This window comes from Scomber japonicus, chromosome 14 (genome assembly GCF_027409825.1).
Source record: "Scomber japonicus isolate fScoJap1 chromosome 14, fScoJap1.pri, whole genome shotgun sequence".
NCBI classification, from domain to species: domain Eukaryota; kingdom Metazoa; phylum Chordata; class Actinopteri; order Scombriformes; family Scombridae; genus Scomber; species Scomber japonicus.
In genome coordinates this window covers 32,371,118-32,385,324 of record NC_070591.1, presented here as the reverse complement: position 1 = coordinate 32,385,324, position 14,207 = coordinate 32,371,118, and the positions used below count along the sequence as shown (strand labels likewise).

Sequence of the window (14,207 nt, the reverse complement as noted above, 5' to 3'; positions counted from 1 at the left end):
TGATTTGACCCTGACCAGAATACAAAACCATCCAAGTTGCATTCTCCACACAGCATAGCAGTCAGTCCCACTGGTGGTAGTTACTAGCAGAGGAATGCCAGCACAGGCTGTTTAGAGGCCTGCAACAGGTGCTGAAGGGGATGTTATGAAGGCACTGTCATTCTGAACACTGCTGCTGCTGCTGTGGCATTCTAGGTACTGCCTGTTACCTCAGCGCACCTGTAGTCCCAGGTTATGGGATGACAGCCAGGAACTGAAAAGCAGGTCATTAAATTAAAAATGTGAAACATTACGCTTGGTCGTTATATTCTTGCGTGATTCATACAAAGTTTTTTCATGCAAAGTGTCGTCTGACGATGACTAAAGGTGAAAGGGTTTATTCTGTAACATGATACTAGATGACTGGACAATATGCTTGCTGTCATTAAGAGGGACAGAGCATGATGACTCAGACGAATGGGGATAATGATGTACACTTGAAAATAATCCTTCCTAAAAAAGAATTCCAATAACGTGACAGAAGCTTCCTTCATAATCAGATCATATCCAGCATAAATAAGCAATAGAGAAAGATAAAATAAAATTTTAAAAAATCAGATAAAGTATTCATTGAACAGACCATCTTGCCTTCTTTTGCCACACAACTTGCAGCTTAAATACATCAAAATGAAATAGACATTCCACTTTTTGCTCATCAGACCACCAAAATATTTCAGGATTCAGTCGAGCCATTTGTTGGAATATAAACTCTCTTTAACCATCAGTGTTACTTTAATGTGTGCTTTAAACAAATGAGATAGGCTACATGCTGTGGATGAGTAAGTTTTACTGCTTGATCCCACTGGGGGCGCTCATGAAACACACAAGTAATGACATGTGTGGACAATGAAAAAAAAAAACAAGCTTCAAATCCTAGTAAATCATGAATACAATGGGCATGATTATGGGATTGCCTGAACTCAATTCCACACTTGGAAAGAAGGTTGCAGACCCTAAAAACCAACTGTTGATAAAACTATAGGAATAACAAAAAAAAAAAAAAATTGGGTCTTACAAGCCTTCCGTGAGTATTTTATTCCTTTAGAATGGATTTAGCTATAAAAAACACTCTTAAAAATCTATGACTGGCTCAAAATAAAGATTCCAAAAGTAAGTACTCTCGTCATTCAGAAGTCTCATGCGGAATCAATTGTACGACTGCTCTCTCAGACACAAATTTCCCTTAACCCGCTTTCTATTATTCATGAATACTTCCGGGAATTTATTTGGTTGATACTGGCAGACCTCTGCTCGCAACTGGAGAAGTCTTTAGTGAGACTGACGCAGAGAGCTTTGCAGCCCAGAGCTCTCTATCCTCTAGCATGAACAGTTACTGAAAGACACATTCTTCCAAGATAATGGAGATAATGTTGAGTGGAGATCCTGTGAAACTGCAGCGGTCGCTTAACAAAAAAAAAAAAAAAAGCTGCACCTTTAACCACATCAAAGGTCACAACTGACATAGTAGAAGAGTCTGCCAGAGGGACAGAAATGTAATGACGGCACTTCAAAGACTGTCATTAGCCTTTTACTCATGTCTTCACATATACATTCTCCTCTGTCTAATGACTCTGATGGCAAATTATACCCCAATTCTACTAAATTGAGATAAACTTCAATGAGCAGAGCATTAATGTAATCAGAGCAAAGACGAAACTCTGGATACAGTTGGACTTATGATCAAGCAATTGGCCTTGGGGCACAAATAAAGGGATTGATTGGTTGATTGATTTGTATGTATTATGTTGAAATCTTGACTAAATGAATAGAAATGAAGAGAAATGCTTGCAAATACGCAAAGTTAGAAAAATGTTCAACCCTTTTGCTCCCTTTATTGACAGGTTTGTGGCATTGCGTGTTTCTCAAATGGTTTTCATGTCCACAGATGTTTAATACACCAGGAATATCGGTAGAACTTTTTCGGAGATGTATTCTGAATTGTGGCACTACAATTCCCTTCATGTTGATACTATACAAAATGTCTAAACATGAAGATTATAAGGTGTTATCTAAAGCAAGAGGGAGTGAGGAGCATGTGAGCACATTATTGGACATCCTGCAATTACTGGAAAGGCTAATTGCTTCCAGAACACTGTGTGTGATGTCTGTGTGGATTTGACCGAGTTATAGGGCTGGGTGATTATGGCAAAAATCTAAATCGCGATTAATTGAACTTTTAACCTTGATTACGATTAATGAACAATTATCTCCACCTTTGATGAACAATGATGTATTTTCCCAGTTTCTTAAGTTTAGTATTTCACACTGCTGCCCTCATACATGAGTATCTTTAGGGAGTGAAAATAAAGATGTTTTCATACATTGACATGTTCCATTTTAAAGCCATAGATTTTATTCCAACTGTGTGTCGTTCTTCAATTTATTGTGTATTGCATTGTGAGGCAATACAAATATAATATATTCTTGAATATGTCCATGCTGACATCACAGAATATGATTCATTTATTTTTTTACCCTGTTTCCAAACACTCAAATCTATATGTAAGTATAGATTAGTAACAGGTGAGTCTTAGCTCAGCCAATGATATTATTTCTCTTTGTAGCTCCCAGCTCTGCATCCTAATAGGGACGTTCAGTGTGTTAGCAAGGTCATACCCGTGATATCCCACAGCCTACTTGTGATGCATACATGTAGAGCAGCTGAAGCGCTCAGTCTAATGGGTGGGGGGTGAGGGGTGGGGGGGTGGTGTGTGTGCGTGCCTCTTTGCCCCCCCCCCTCTTAAAAATGGTAATCTGATGCCCGAGTTTTTGATGTGGTTTTAACATTCTATTTTAAAGGGATGACAAAACCTTTTAATATCCTGTAGTCTGATTAACAATAATCTGCTGTCCAGTACACTTCTTGTTATGGTGTTAGGAGTAGACTACACAAGGGTCCGATAGAGTCCACATGACCCAAATATGGTCATTAGGAGGAGTCCTCATGGACTCTGTGAGGACGTAATTTTTTTTTTTCACATTTTTTGTAGTGCGTGTGACCACATTACACTACACTACACTACATACTATACTATACTACACACTACAAACTACACTACACACTACACTACACTACACACTATACGACACACTACACTACACTACACTACACTACACTACTCTACACTACACTACACTATACTAGACTATATTACACTACACTACACTATACTACAAGCACCACTTGTACTTATACTGGCCATGTGTTGAAAGCATCATTCAGAAAGTTGTAAGCAGAACTACTTTGCTTCCATGGTGTCTGCAGCTGTCCATGCCCATGTGTCCATAGGATTATTTTACTTTGCATGGAGCCGAGAACTATTCTTTTATATTCATATATATTTTATATCACTTTCACAGGCTAATTTCACAAAGCTTAAAGCTATTTTAGTGTACATTAGATTTGAATGAATTTCATATTATCTCAAGATAAATAGCAAGCAAGATAGCATTAGTCAAGTTCTTGCTAACATTAGATTACGTGTTGCATCATTTATATACAGGGTTTCCTGCAGAAAATGTGTTTGTTAAGGTGGTGGGGAGCAGTGAGAGGGGGGCACGATGTTGCCGTCTGACTGGGGAGTCTTGTCAAAAGTAGGCTATAAGACAGCCACGTGTGAACGGTAAACGCAATTAGCTTTGACAATAAAACATCACACCTATCATAATAATTTCAGATAGCCTACTTCTACCCTGGCCCTAGACTTTTTGGTTCAGACCAGCCCACTACAATCCACGCTCAGACACTGTGCCAAACGCGTTGATTTACATTTAAACACACAAGCCCTTAATAACAGTAGTATACTGAACAATATCCCTTATATTCTGGAGACTTGAATAGGCTTGAATTAGTTTTAACTGTATAATGTGAAACTGTTGAATGAGCAATAAACCATAAACACTGACTGAAAAAAATATGTAAAGCATAGGCTACATATGTTATGTTGTTAGATCAATGTCCATCATGAACAAATTGGACTGTGGGCACAAAGAAAGGTGCATGTTGACACTTAAAACACTTTAACTCTGGTGACCTGATTTGGGGGAAGTCATTATGTAGAAATGAACAAAACTTGTGAAAGTAGCAGATCTATATGCTCAAACCACATCACATTGCAACATGTGAGTTGTAAACTTGCAGATTTGCAATTATGTGACATCCTTTGATGAAAATAGTGGTTAAGTGGTTAATAAAAGCAACTAATCAATTCATCAGGATAGTATATGAATATGGTTATTGTTTTACAATACTTTAGATAACTAGATTTAGGCCTAGTTGTAACACACAAAAACTAAAACTAAATGAACAAATAAAAAATAAAAACGGGCAGCCATCGGCCCATTATTGATCAGCCCACCAGGAAAAATCCCGGTACTCCCAATGACCAATCCACCCCTGACTACCGCAGATTGTATTCTGTCACTTTCCTTCAATTTAAGGTATTCTCTGAACTATATTATATAGTAATTAGTTATTTAGTATACACTTTAGTAGTTTTATTCTCTGAACTATATTATATAGTAATTAGTGTTGAATGAGAAACATCTGAGTGACTTAAAATTGACATTTTGTAACATCAGCTGATAAAACGCGCAGCACCGCAACATTTTACACATTGCACCGCTAATATCAGCTGTTTAGTTAGAGCCGTTCATATACTCTGAGCTGGTTAGCCTGAAACTTGTTACTATAGTAACGTCACAGTTACCTGTTAGAGGGTTAGGGTTAGGGTGAGGATTAACGTTGTTAATGTTTACATCACATGGCGCTGTTTGCATTAGTTTTTCAGGCTCTGCTGCTTTTTTTCTGAGCAGGTTCTGCTCTGTTCTGTAGATTTATGTTTTAACCAGCGGTCTGTGTTTGTTGACCTTCTGACACGTTCTGTGTACATTGTACCAGCCAGTTAGCGGCCAGAATTACCGGTTGCCAGGATTGTCTGTTGTTCCTGCGCAGCTACTGTAGGCTGGCACTGGGTGAAATGGAGTTGTAAACAAGCAGAGCAGTGTTGGACTCACTAAAACCAGCGTTTTTTGCTCTCAAGTACAACTTTTCATCACAAAACTTCGAAGGTAAGAGAGAATATCTGTTAGTCGCTGTAAATAAGTGGTTGTTTACCTTTGTATTCGTTGGCTGCTGGTTCACTGAGTTTTTAGCGCAATAATAGTGGTACTGTTGAACTCGGCAGGGTCTTAGCTTTCATATGAGATGCTATGTGTTTGTGTACCATGAAGTATCAAAACGCTAGCAATGGAAATGTGGAGAGTGGGTTGACTTTCTGACGCTATTCGGATTTTGATATTTGATCATTAATATGCTTGGTGTTTGAGTTGTGTTTGGTGTGTGTAAAAATGACGTGCTTGTAGCGGAGTTTCTCCTATTTAATTTGATGTGCAGTATGACTGTATTGCTACATAATTAGGGGATCATCCCTATGTTTCCCGCTTTGTATGTGACCGGGGAACATAGGGATGATCCCGTCTACAGTTAGTCAGTTAGCTGAGTTAGCCGCCGAGTTAGCAGCCGAGCTAGCAGCCGAATTAGCAGCCGAGTTAGCCGCCGAGCTAACAAACGAGTTAGCCGCGATCGGGGAACATAGGACCCGGAGAACATAGGTACGCTCCCCAGGTTTAACTACTACTCCCACTGGCGTTACAATGTAATGTACCTCGGTGGTTTCAAGTCAGTTACAGCGAGGGTATGTTCGCTTCCTGTTTTCAAAATAAAAGCACCAACTCTATCGTTATGGTTTTCTTAATATTAAAAGGCAACGGGTGTTTTAGTTTGTGAAAATGACCGGAAGTGCGTTACTCGCTACGGCTAACTTGAGTGGCTCCGAATTTAAGCAGATGTTATTTTGACAAATTAGCGTCACATTGTGGATCTAAAGGGCTACTTTCTCGCCTAAAAAGGTTAGACATGTGGATAAAGTGGTATATTTACAGAGTTAGAGCTAAAATAAAATCCGGCACCAGACCTGGCAACCCGACTGCTGAATTACTTTTTGGTTGTTGCGACTACGATCTCGAGACATTAGATGGCGTTGTTCTGCTCATTCTACATATTCTACCTTTAACAATATGAACATATGAAGTCTAGGAGAACACTAAAAATATGTTTAAAAGTAAATTACATTTTTTTTCAGTATGCAAGCATCAATTTGATGATAGTTTTTTTTTTAACATCATTTTTACTGTGTTATTGTTATTAGATCAAGTAATTTCAATATTGACAGCCACCGGCTTCCATAGAGCCAGATGAATGGTGTCAGAGAGGGCTGAAGTGAATATGTGCTTTTAGACAGCATAGATTACAGTTAACAAGTTGGACAGATGACATGAGGAGAAAATGGAAACAGTTGCAATAGTAATAGTTATTTAACCTTTATCAAAATGTCCAAATCTTATTATTTAGTACCCATTGTTTTTATAGATCTCAGAAGGTTAATGAAAGAAACACTAAATAAGAGATTGCACAGTGAACAAATGTAGTGGAACAGTGACAAGCATGAATGTGATGTCAGAACTTCATGCTATGCTAAGATATTGAGGCCTCTGGCAGTAGTGTGAATCCTCTGAATGTATCTAGCAGGCACACTATTAGCACTTGGGTGTCATCAATCACAAAGTCCAAAAGCATTTAATACTGCGTCGTTAAACGTCTCATTGATTCTTTTCTTCTTCTTGACAGCAATCTATGCATTTTCATCAGGAGAACTCACTTCTATCTTTACTATATCTACAACTGTCAGTGTGCCTGTGTAGTCTCAAGCTCAACTGCAATGTGTCGTCCAGGTAGGAGAAAGTAGTGACTCTTAGTGTGTGTTTATGTGCGCGCTCTGACGAAGTGCAGAGGTGCTTCTGCTTGAGTATGCTGTTTGCATTAGGCTGTCTGATTAGCATGTGGGTCATTAATAATCCCATATATATATATATATATATATGTATGTATTTGTGTTTGTGAGGTCTACACATGGCTGAGCTGCAGTCATACCTACACACACAACACAGTGAATTGGGTGACAGGTCTGTGGGGAGCTAAGTGAGGAAACCAACGCATGAGAGACTGTAATTTTTCACTTTTCTACACCTCAGAATGTGGCCTGCAGCTCTCATCAGGTCTGTGTGCACCAGGTTTATGCCAGGTCTGCAGAGAGCACTTTGTGGTTAATTGTAAATGTTAAAGGGGCCATGTTTAAGGCCAGATAACGGCAGAGTTAGGGGTAGGTCGGGGGTCAGGGTGTTTTCAGGGGTGTTTTTAAGAGTATGGCAGTTATTTGGGAGAGGTATGACTAAATATAACAACGTCACAGGGCTTATTCTTAAACTTGGACACCTGTTGAGAATGTATTCTTGTAATTTAAAGGGCTGTGACCTGAGACTATTGTTTTGCAATGACACCAGTTACTGCATTTTAAAGCGTGGTGGTAAACAATGGTCTTTCAGAATTATATATGTATATATATATGTATATATGTATATATGATATCTCTCCCTCTCTCTCTCTCTCTCTCTCTCTCTCTCTCTCTCTCTATATATATATATATATATGTATGTATGTATAGAAAATAATTGAAATGGAATACTTGAACATTTTGGGAAATTCATTTATTTCTAGAGTTATGACATGGTGATCTCAATCAGTTCAGCATCCAGACTAGAAGGAAGGGGAAAGAGCTAGTCTGTCTCTGTCCAATATTTAAAAAACACTTTTTAATTTCAGTTGCTCTGCTACTGGAAATATTACGGCAACTTCGTCAAAGCTGAATGAGCACTTTTACTCTACCGTAATTACTGCGCAACTGAACTGCCCAGTTTTTTTTTTGGTTGGTTTCTTTTGTCTTTTGTAATTGTGTTTATTTCTGATATATAATTGGGAGTCTGAACGGGGTGTTTTATTTTGAAAATTGACCGGATGCTTGTGTTGCAGAAGCACCCAGTGGAATCATTTAGTGAAACTTTCTAATTCACAGCATGTCATTTATTTAAACCATCCATTAAAGCAACACTTCCTACACAACACTAATATAATAAGCTTTCCTTTATGTTTCATATTGTCAACACATTTCATGAAAATACCCAAATCTCCAAGCACCTTGATTCCTACTGTATATAAAACACACAGACTTAAGTACAACTCAGAAGTATATAGTTTCATAAGGTTTGAAGGCAGAGTAAATTCCTAAAGCAGTTGCTAACTGTAGTTCAAATAGAAGGAAATATGTGTATTTGTTGGGGACTATTTTCAGTGGCAGAAGAATCCACATTTGGTATTCAGTGAGTATGTATTTCTGGCAGCAGGACAGTGTGTGTGGGTTTAAGTCAAAATAAACTACAGTGTGTGTTCATGGTGATGACGTGAAAAATAATGAAATATCACCCCACACCCTTCCTTTCTAGAGAATAGATTTGTATACCATGTGGAAATGAATGGAAACTAATGGCTGTCTGGCGTAAAATCACTAGAAACATTACTCAACATACTAAAAGATTCTGCCATGATAAAAATATAATTGAAATAATAATAATAAAGGTTCACTCTGTGCTGCTGGAAGTGGGCACATTTTCCATAACAGAGGAAACTGGCCATCATTGAAGGAGACAGGGAGATGGATTCTGGACAGTGTTGGGTGAAAGTACCACAGACGTCTCTCTCTCTCTCTCTCTCTCTCTCTCTCTCTCTCTCTCTCTCTCTCTCTCTCTCTCTCTCTCTACAGAAGGCCACATCTGCAGTTGTATCCCATTAATAATATCTATATATACATGCAGAGCTAAACAAAAGAGGCAGGCTGCATTGCCCCAGGTTTGTTTGGAGATAAAGATGGAGGGATCCTCCTCACTGGGCCCCTCAGATCAGAGGAGCTCCTCAGCCAGGCACTGAAGCTGGACTCTGTGGCATCAATAGGTTATAATGGGATATAAATGTTTCTTTTGGCTGCACTAACTCCACTATGTTATCTTGCTCAAATACACTCACTGTCTGATGGGTTTATCTGACTGTACTGCTTTTCACTGTTCACTGCTGTTGTTTCACTGACAGGTATTTATAATGGCTGACATGACAATCCAGAGTGTGATGGAAACACTGGTACATTTAGTGTTGATCTTTACACCGAGAGAATTAAACCCTAAGGAGCAGTATTTTATAACCTGTGGGTTGGGACTAAATCAAATCTCTGGGTTGGCAAGACGATTAAAGACATTATTTTTCCCAAAAATACAACTATTTTTAAGCAGTTTTATTTTGAAATTCTCACTCACTAATATACTGAATAGTTTCAACTGTACAAATGGTTAAACTGCTTCCAATATAAAGACTCAAAAATAATATGGTGGTGTTACCCACTGACCCAAAACATACACAGACATACAGTTATATTTATACACTTTATAGTTTCCTCATTCATTTAACTAAAATAGTCTGTGTCATTTATATACAGGTCAATCTGCAATTCAAAAGGCTTCGATGTTAAATTAACCCTCATATACTGTTTACATTTGAGAGCTGTTAAAACACCTTATACACATTTGTTTTAGCCAGACTTGTCATGTGACCCTGAATATACCAAAAACAATGCATCACATTTTTACTTTTGTGCAGCTGATACACATTTTTATATATTCAAATGTCCATATTTGACCTGCGTTTATTTAAAAAATGAATAAAAAATCATTATATTCTATCAAATGTTCTCCTGGACCATTATATAATGGTTGTGAATGTCATTTTTGCATAGATAAACCCTCTGTTCACTCTTCATTAAGGATTTATCAAACATTTATTAATAATCAATGGGGAATTTTTGAATGTGAATTGGTGTAGAGATAATTATGAGTCAGAATATAAACAGTATGTAAGGGTTAGGAAAGGTATATTACAGTATATTACTTTTTGGAAACAGACTTTGATGTGTAAAATCAAGTTCCCCTGTCCAATTCACTACAATATTACTATAATGAGGCACCAGGTGTGTCATTTAAAAAAAATGCATGGAAACACATTATTAGGGGAAATATCTACTTTGTTATGTGTCAGTATATGCAATATGAAAAAATAATTGCGCAATCAGATGTGAGTATGTCAGCTGTGATTGAATTACTGCATTTTTGTATCTGTGTATGTGGGAAAATGAGTTGGGGGGCAATGACCTGTGATGAGAAGAAAACATTATAATGTGCAAAGAGGTTTATGAACCACTGAGACTATTTAACACAACTGAAAACTGTCTAAATATTATCATTTAGTCAGTGTGGTGAATCATTACTCAGCTCTTCAAGCTATCAAGCTTCTTCTGAATATATTCTTTTAGTAAAATTTAGATTCAGACTAACATATGGAGAGCGCAACACCTCCGTCCCCAGTAGGCGTCCTGTGCTCCTTTCCTCCCCTGGTAAATGCATTACACTGCCTATGGTGAAAGGGGTTGGGATTGGGGGGGGGGGGGTGCTTTAGTCAGGCCAAAGCAAATGGAGGAAGAGAAAACAGGGTCCTGCAGGACTTCAATCACTTTAGAAGAGCTTGTTAGTGTAGCTGTGGAAATGGTCAATGAAAGGGCAGCACAGAGGCCGTCTTTAGGAGTAACAGATGTGAAAGGCTGGGATTCTAACTCCTCACATGTTATCTCACCACTGACTCACTGATGATGCGTATATCTTGCCTAATCAGTGATAAGACAAAAAAAAGTCTGACTTATACAACAGACTTTTACTGATTTTACTTTTTCCACTTCTATCATATTTTTTGAAGAGATTTAACTAACAGGTCACTCCTCATAAAACCAAAGGAGACAACTAATAAACTTTAACAGGTACTTTGAGGTTTATTTCAGGTACTTTTTCTTTATTAATTACATGTGCTTTATTATTAAACTGAAAGTGGTATGAACTGAAACTGCTATGGAAGTGACTCACAGCTTTAATTATGGCTGGGAGTCACTTCCAAGCTCAAAATAAATGACCAAAACAGCAAAGAAGAGGCATTCATTTATTCATTAATAATAATGTTAATAAGACTTTTAATAAGATTTGAAAGCAATAATTATAAGATTGTAATAAATGGATGTTGTCTGATCAGTTGAATTACTTTTCAATGAGTTACTTTTTTAAAATGTTTTTTTTCAACATAAAAGTCATTCTATGCTTTATACCTGAAACATGATGGGAAACATAGAGGGTTGGCTGAGTTAGGTTAGGGTTAGGGTGAGTAGTTTTTTTTTTTTTACCTCAAACCATGAAATTATCCCTTTAAACTCTTTTGACGTATTAGAATCCATCACCTTAATTAAACGCCTGAATACTGAATAAGAAAAATCTTAAATTAAAAGTTTGCACCTGAAATTATCTCAAACACCTTAGACTGATAATTGATGAATGAATGCACAATGTAAATGCATACCATAATAAACGTGTTTCCCGGGTATATGAAGGATGAATTAAGGGTATTTGAAGGGATTTGTTGTTTCATGGTGAACATGACACGTGTGGAATGAAAACGTCACTTTGGCAGCAGTGAGTTACTAAAATGAATAAGTTGTCTTCTAAACTGAAGAAATTCCAGATAATTTATAGTTCAGTGATGACAGAGCCAAAGCTCTGCTCTCCTTTAATAAACCAAATAAGCTCTTGGAGGATAATTGAAACACATTCCCCATCATCATCATCATCATCATCAGACCCATCAGGAATAGTTTATAGGAGTGATTGTAAGCGCTCACCTCTTCCAGGATCTGGTCCAGTCGGCCCAAGATAACGGGCTCCACCTGCTCCAGAGTCAACATCCGCGCGGAGATCTGTGCGTCCCGGTGCAGCTGCTCCAGACTTACTATCCTGGACTGCAATTCCGACGTCCGGACAAAAACCACAATGCAAACTCCAAGGCACAGTAGAGATAATGCCATGCAAATCGTTACGCCAGACAAATCTCTCCAATTTCTCCACTGCGTCTTTTTTGAAGGGTGCTGTTGCTCGTCCTCACTGCGTCTCCCAGCGACTCCCCACTTCTGCTCTTCTTCCATTTTAGATATCTAATTCTGGTTTTATCCACTCAGAGATTCCTATATTCATCAGGTGAAGAGAAATCCCGGCGACCTCCAACTTTAGGAGCTCTGTAAAGGGGGACAGTTTTGCAGATGTCCCTTTTCTTCTTCTTCTCTCCAAACTACCTCACTGCCCTCAAGATGAGCAACTATATCAAAGTTATAAATCTAGACATTCTGCAGTTTGTCATGAGTCAGTCAGTGATGTTCCCGCTTCACAGGGAAGGACTCTCTTACTTCTCTTGTGTCCCGCTCTGCTTGTCCCATTAGCTGCTTCTCTTCTGAGCGATCCCCAAAAGTCAGCCGTCCAGCGTGCGTCTCTGAAACCCGAGCCAACCTCTCTCTCTCTCTCTCTCTCTCTTTCCTCTGCACAGCACTGGATGCCGCGGGCCCTTTGCTCACACTGCATGCTCCTCCTCTGAGTGGCTTTAGGTTAAATGCCAGGGCGGGATTCGTGGCGGTGATGCTGCCCCCCCCCACCCCCCTTTGATCCGCGCACTTGGCGAGAGAGATATTTTTAGGGTGCGCAAAGCCAGGACGCACAGTCACACAGCCGGTATAGTAAAGGCCTGCTGACAGTACTGCTCAGCTCTGGACCAAAACAACACAGCACTCTGCCGTCCTCAGTCCGGATCTGCTGGATTCACTAAACTTGCAAAACTTCATGGAGCACGTCATTACCACCAGACTAGAGCCAGTGTTACCTGTGCTAATAACCAACAAGGCTATTTTGTGCTAGGAACTGGAATAGGTTATATTTCACATTATAATGATAAGTGAACAACACAGTGTTTTAAAGTGGATTAAATATGGAAGCCTGGAAGTACAGTATAAGATTCTCTGCAGGCTTGTTTTAAAAAGAGTTTAATGACACACTTTGTCTCCTACTTCACTGTATGTCTATTCTCAGTGTGTGTGCAATGAAGGTTTCACGTTTCCACATCACACCTGCAATTATTGCAATTTAAAAATGACCAAACCAATAAACCCCATAGTGAGTTTTGGGGTTAGGGTTAGGGTTAGTTTTGGGGTCGGTTGGGGCCAAGGCTGCATCAGTACCCTATAGGGGCCCCTGGGCACTAAAGCTCATGTCCCCCAAGCAATTTTTATATATAACGCTGCTGTCAGGTGGAAACATTGTATTTAGTTTTTACACATCAGGTTTCTGACAGTGACAATAATTATCAACATCAAGAGAATGGGTCAAACCTTGTGTTGTATTTCTGTGATAAATAAATAAATAAATAAAAAAACACTTTTTCTCCCATCATTGAGGGCCCTTTCTACTCAAGGGCACTTGCCCAGATTGCCTGGACAGTAAAGTTACCAGTTTTATAGGCATCACCATATTGTTTGTCTGTTATTTTATGTCACCTGAACTTTGCTGTCTTTACATTATAGATCGCAGTAGAAATAGTCTTGGACTTTATTGTGTCCCTGTTAACCTTTTTGTAGGTCTCATGTCTTTCTTCTTCTAACGTCAAACACTTCATGTGAAGTTCAACAACTACATGTCCCATAATGCAACACAATTACATCTTTCTTTAGATCCTGGTTAATATGCCTTCATGGTAAAAACCCACGTCTTTCACACTGCACACATACAGTTTTCTAACAAAAGCTTTCAGTTATACATCATACATCTCACAGCTACTCTGTGAAGTTATTATACAACACTGACTTTATCTGAGTAGTGCTAATTTTACCCACTGATTAGGTCAACTGTTCTTTATGTCTTAGATTAGTGGAATGCCCATTTACATGTTGACCTTCATTTAAGTCACTTCAAATCACACTGAAAGGAGAATATTACTGTACAACAAAGCAATAATATAACATTTGCAACTAAAACCATTTGCACTTGCCCTTTTAGAGACGTTCAAACATGCATGATCTGACATTTAAACCCACTCTGAATACTCTGACTACTGTGTACAATCTAACACTTTCAATCTTCTCAGCCTTAAATACTCTGTTTTGTTGCGTGTGTCTGAGGTGAGTCCAGCTGCTTTATCTCCACTACATCTAGCCACGAGCCCTGATCATTAACAGTCACTTTTGAACTCCATGTTGCACTGTGTTTACCAGGTTTAACTTTTATGACCCGCTTATCTTAAACACTGTACAAAATACATA

General features: G+C 38.6%; 1 protein-coding gene across 5 annotated transcripts in view; it reads right to left on the bottom strand.

Moving 5' to 3' along the window:
• col13a1 (collagen, type XIII, alpha 1) overlaps positions 1-12,426 on the bottom strand; it is a 129,985-nt gene extending 117,559 nt beyond the window's left edge. For all 5 annotated transcript variants that reach the window (XM_053333459.1, XM_053333462.1, XM_053333463.1 and 2 more), the window contains exon 1: positions 11,751-12,426. In XM_053333459.1, coding sequence (XP_053189434.1) covers positions 11,751-12,050 — 300 coding nt within the window. In that variant the 5' untranslated portion in view covers positions 12,051-12,426. The remainder of the gene's footprint in view (positions 1-11,750) is intronic.
• Between the last annotated feature and the right edge of the window lie 1,781 nt (positions 12,427-14,207).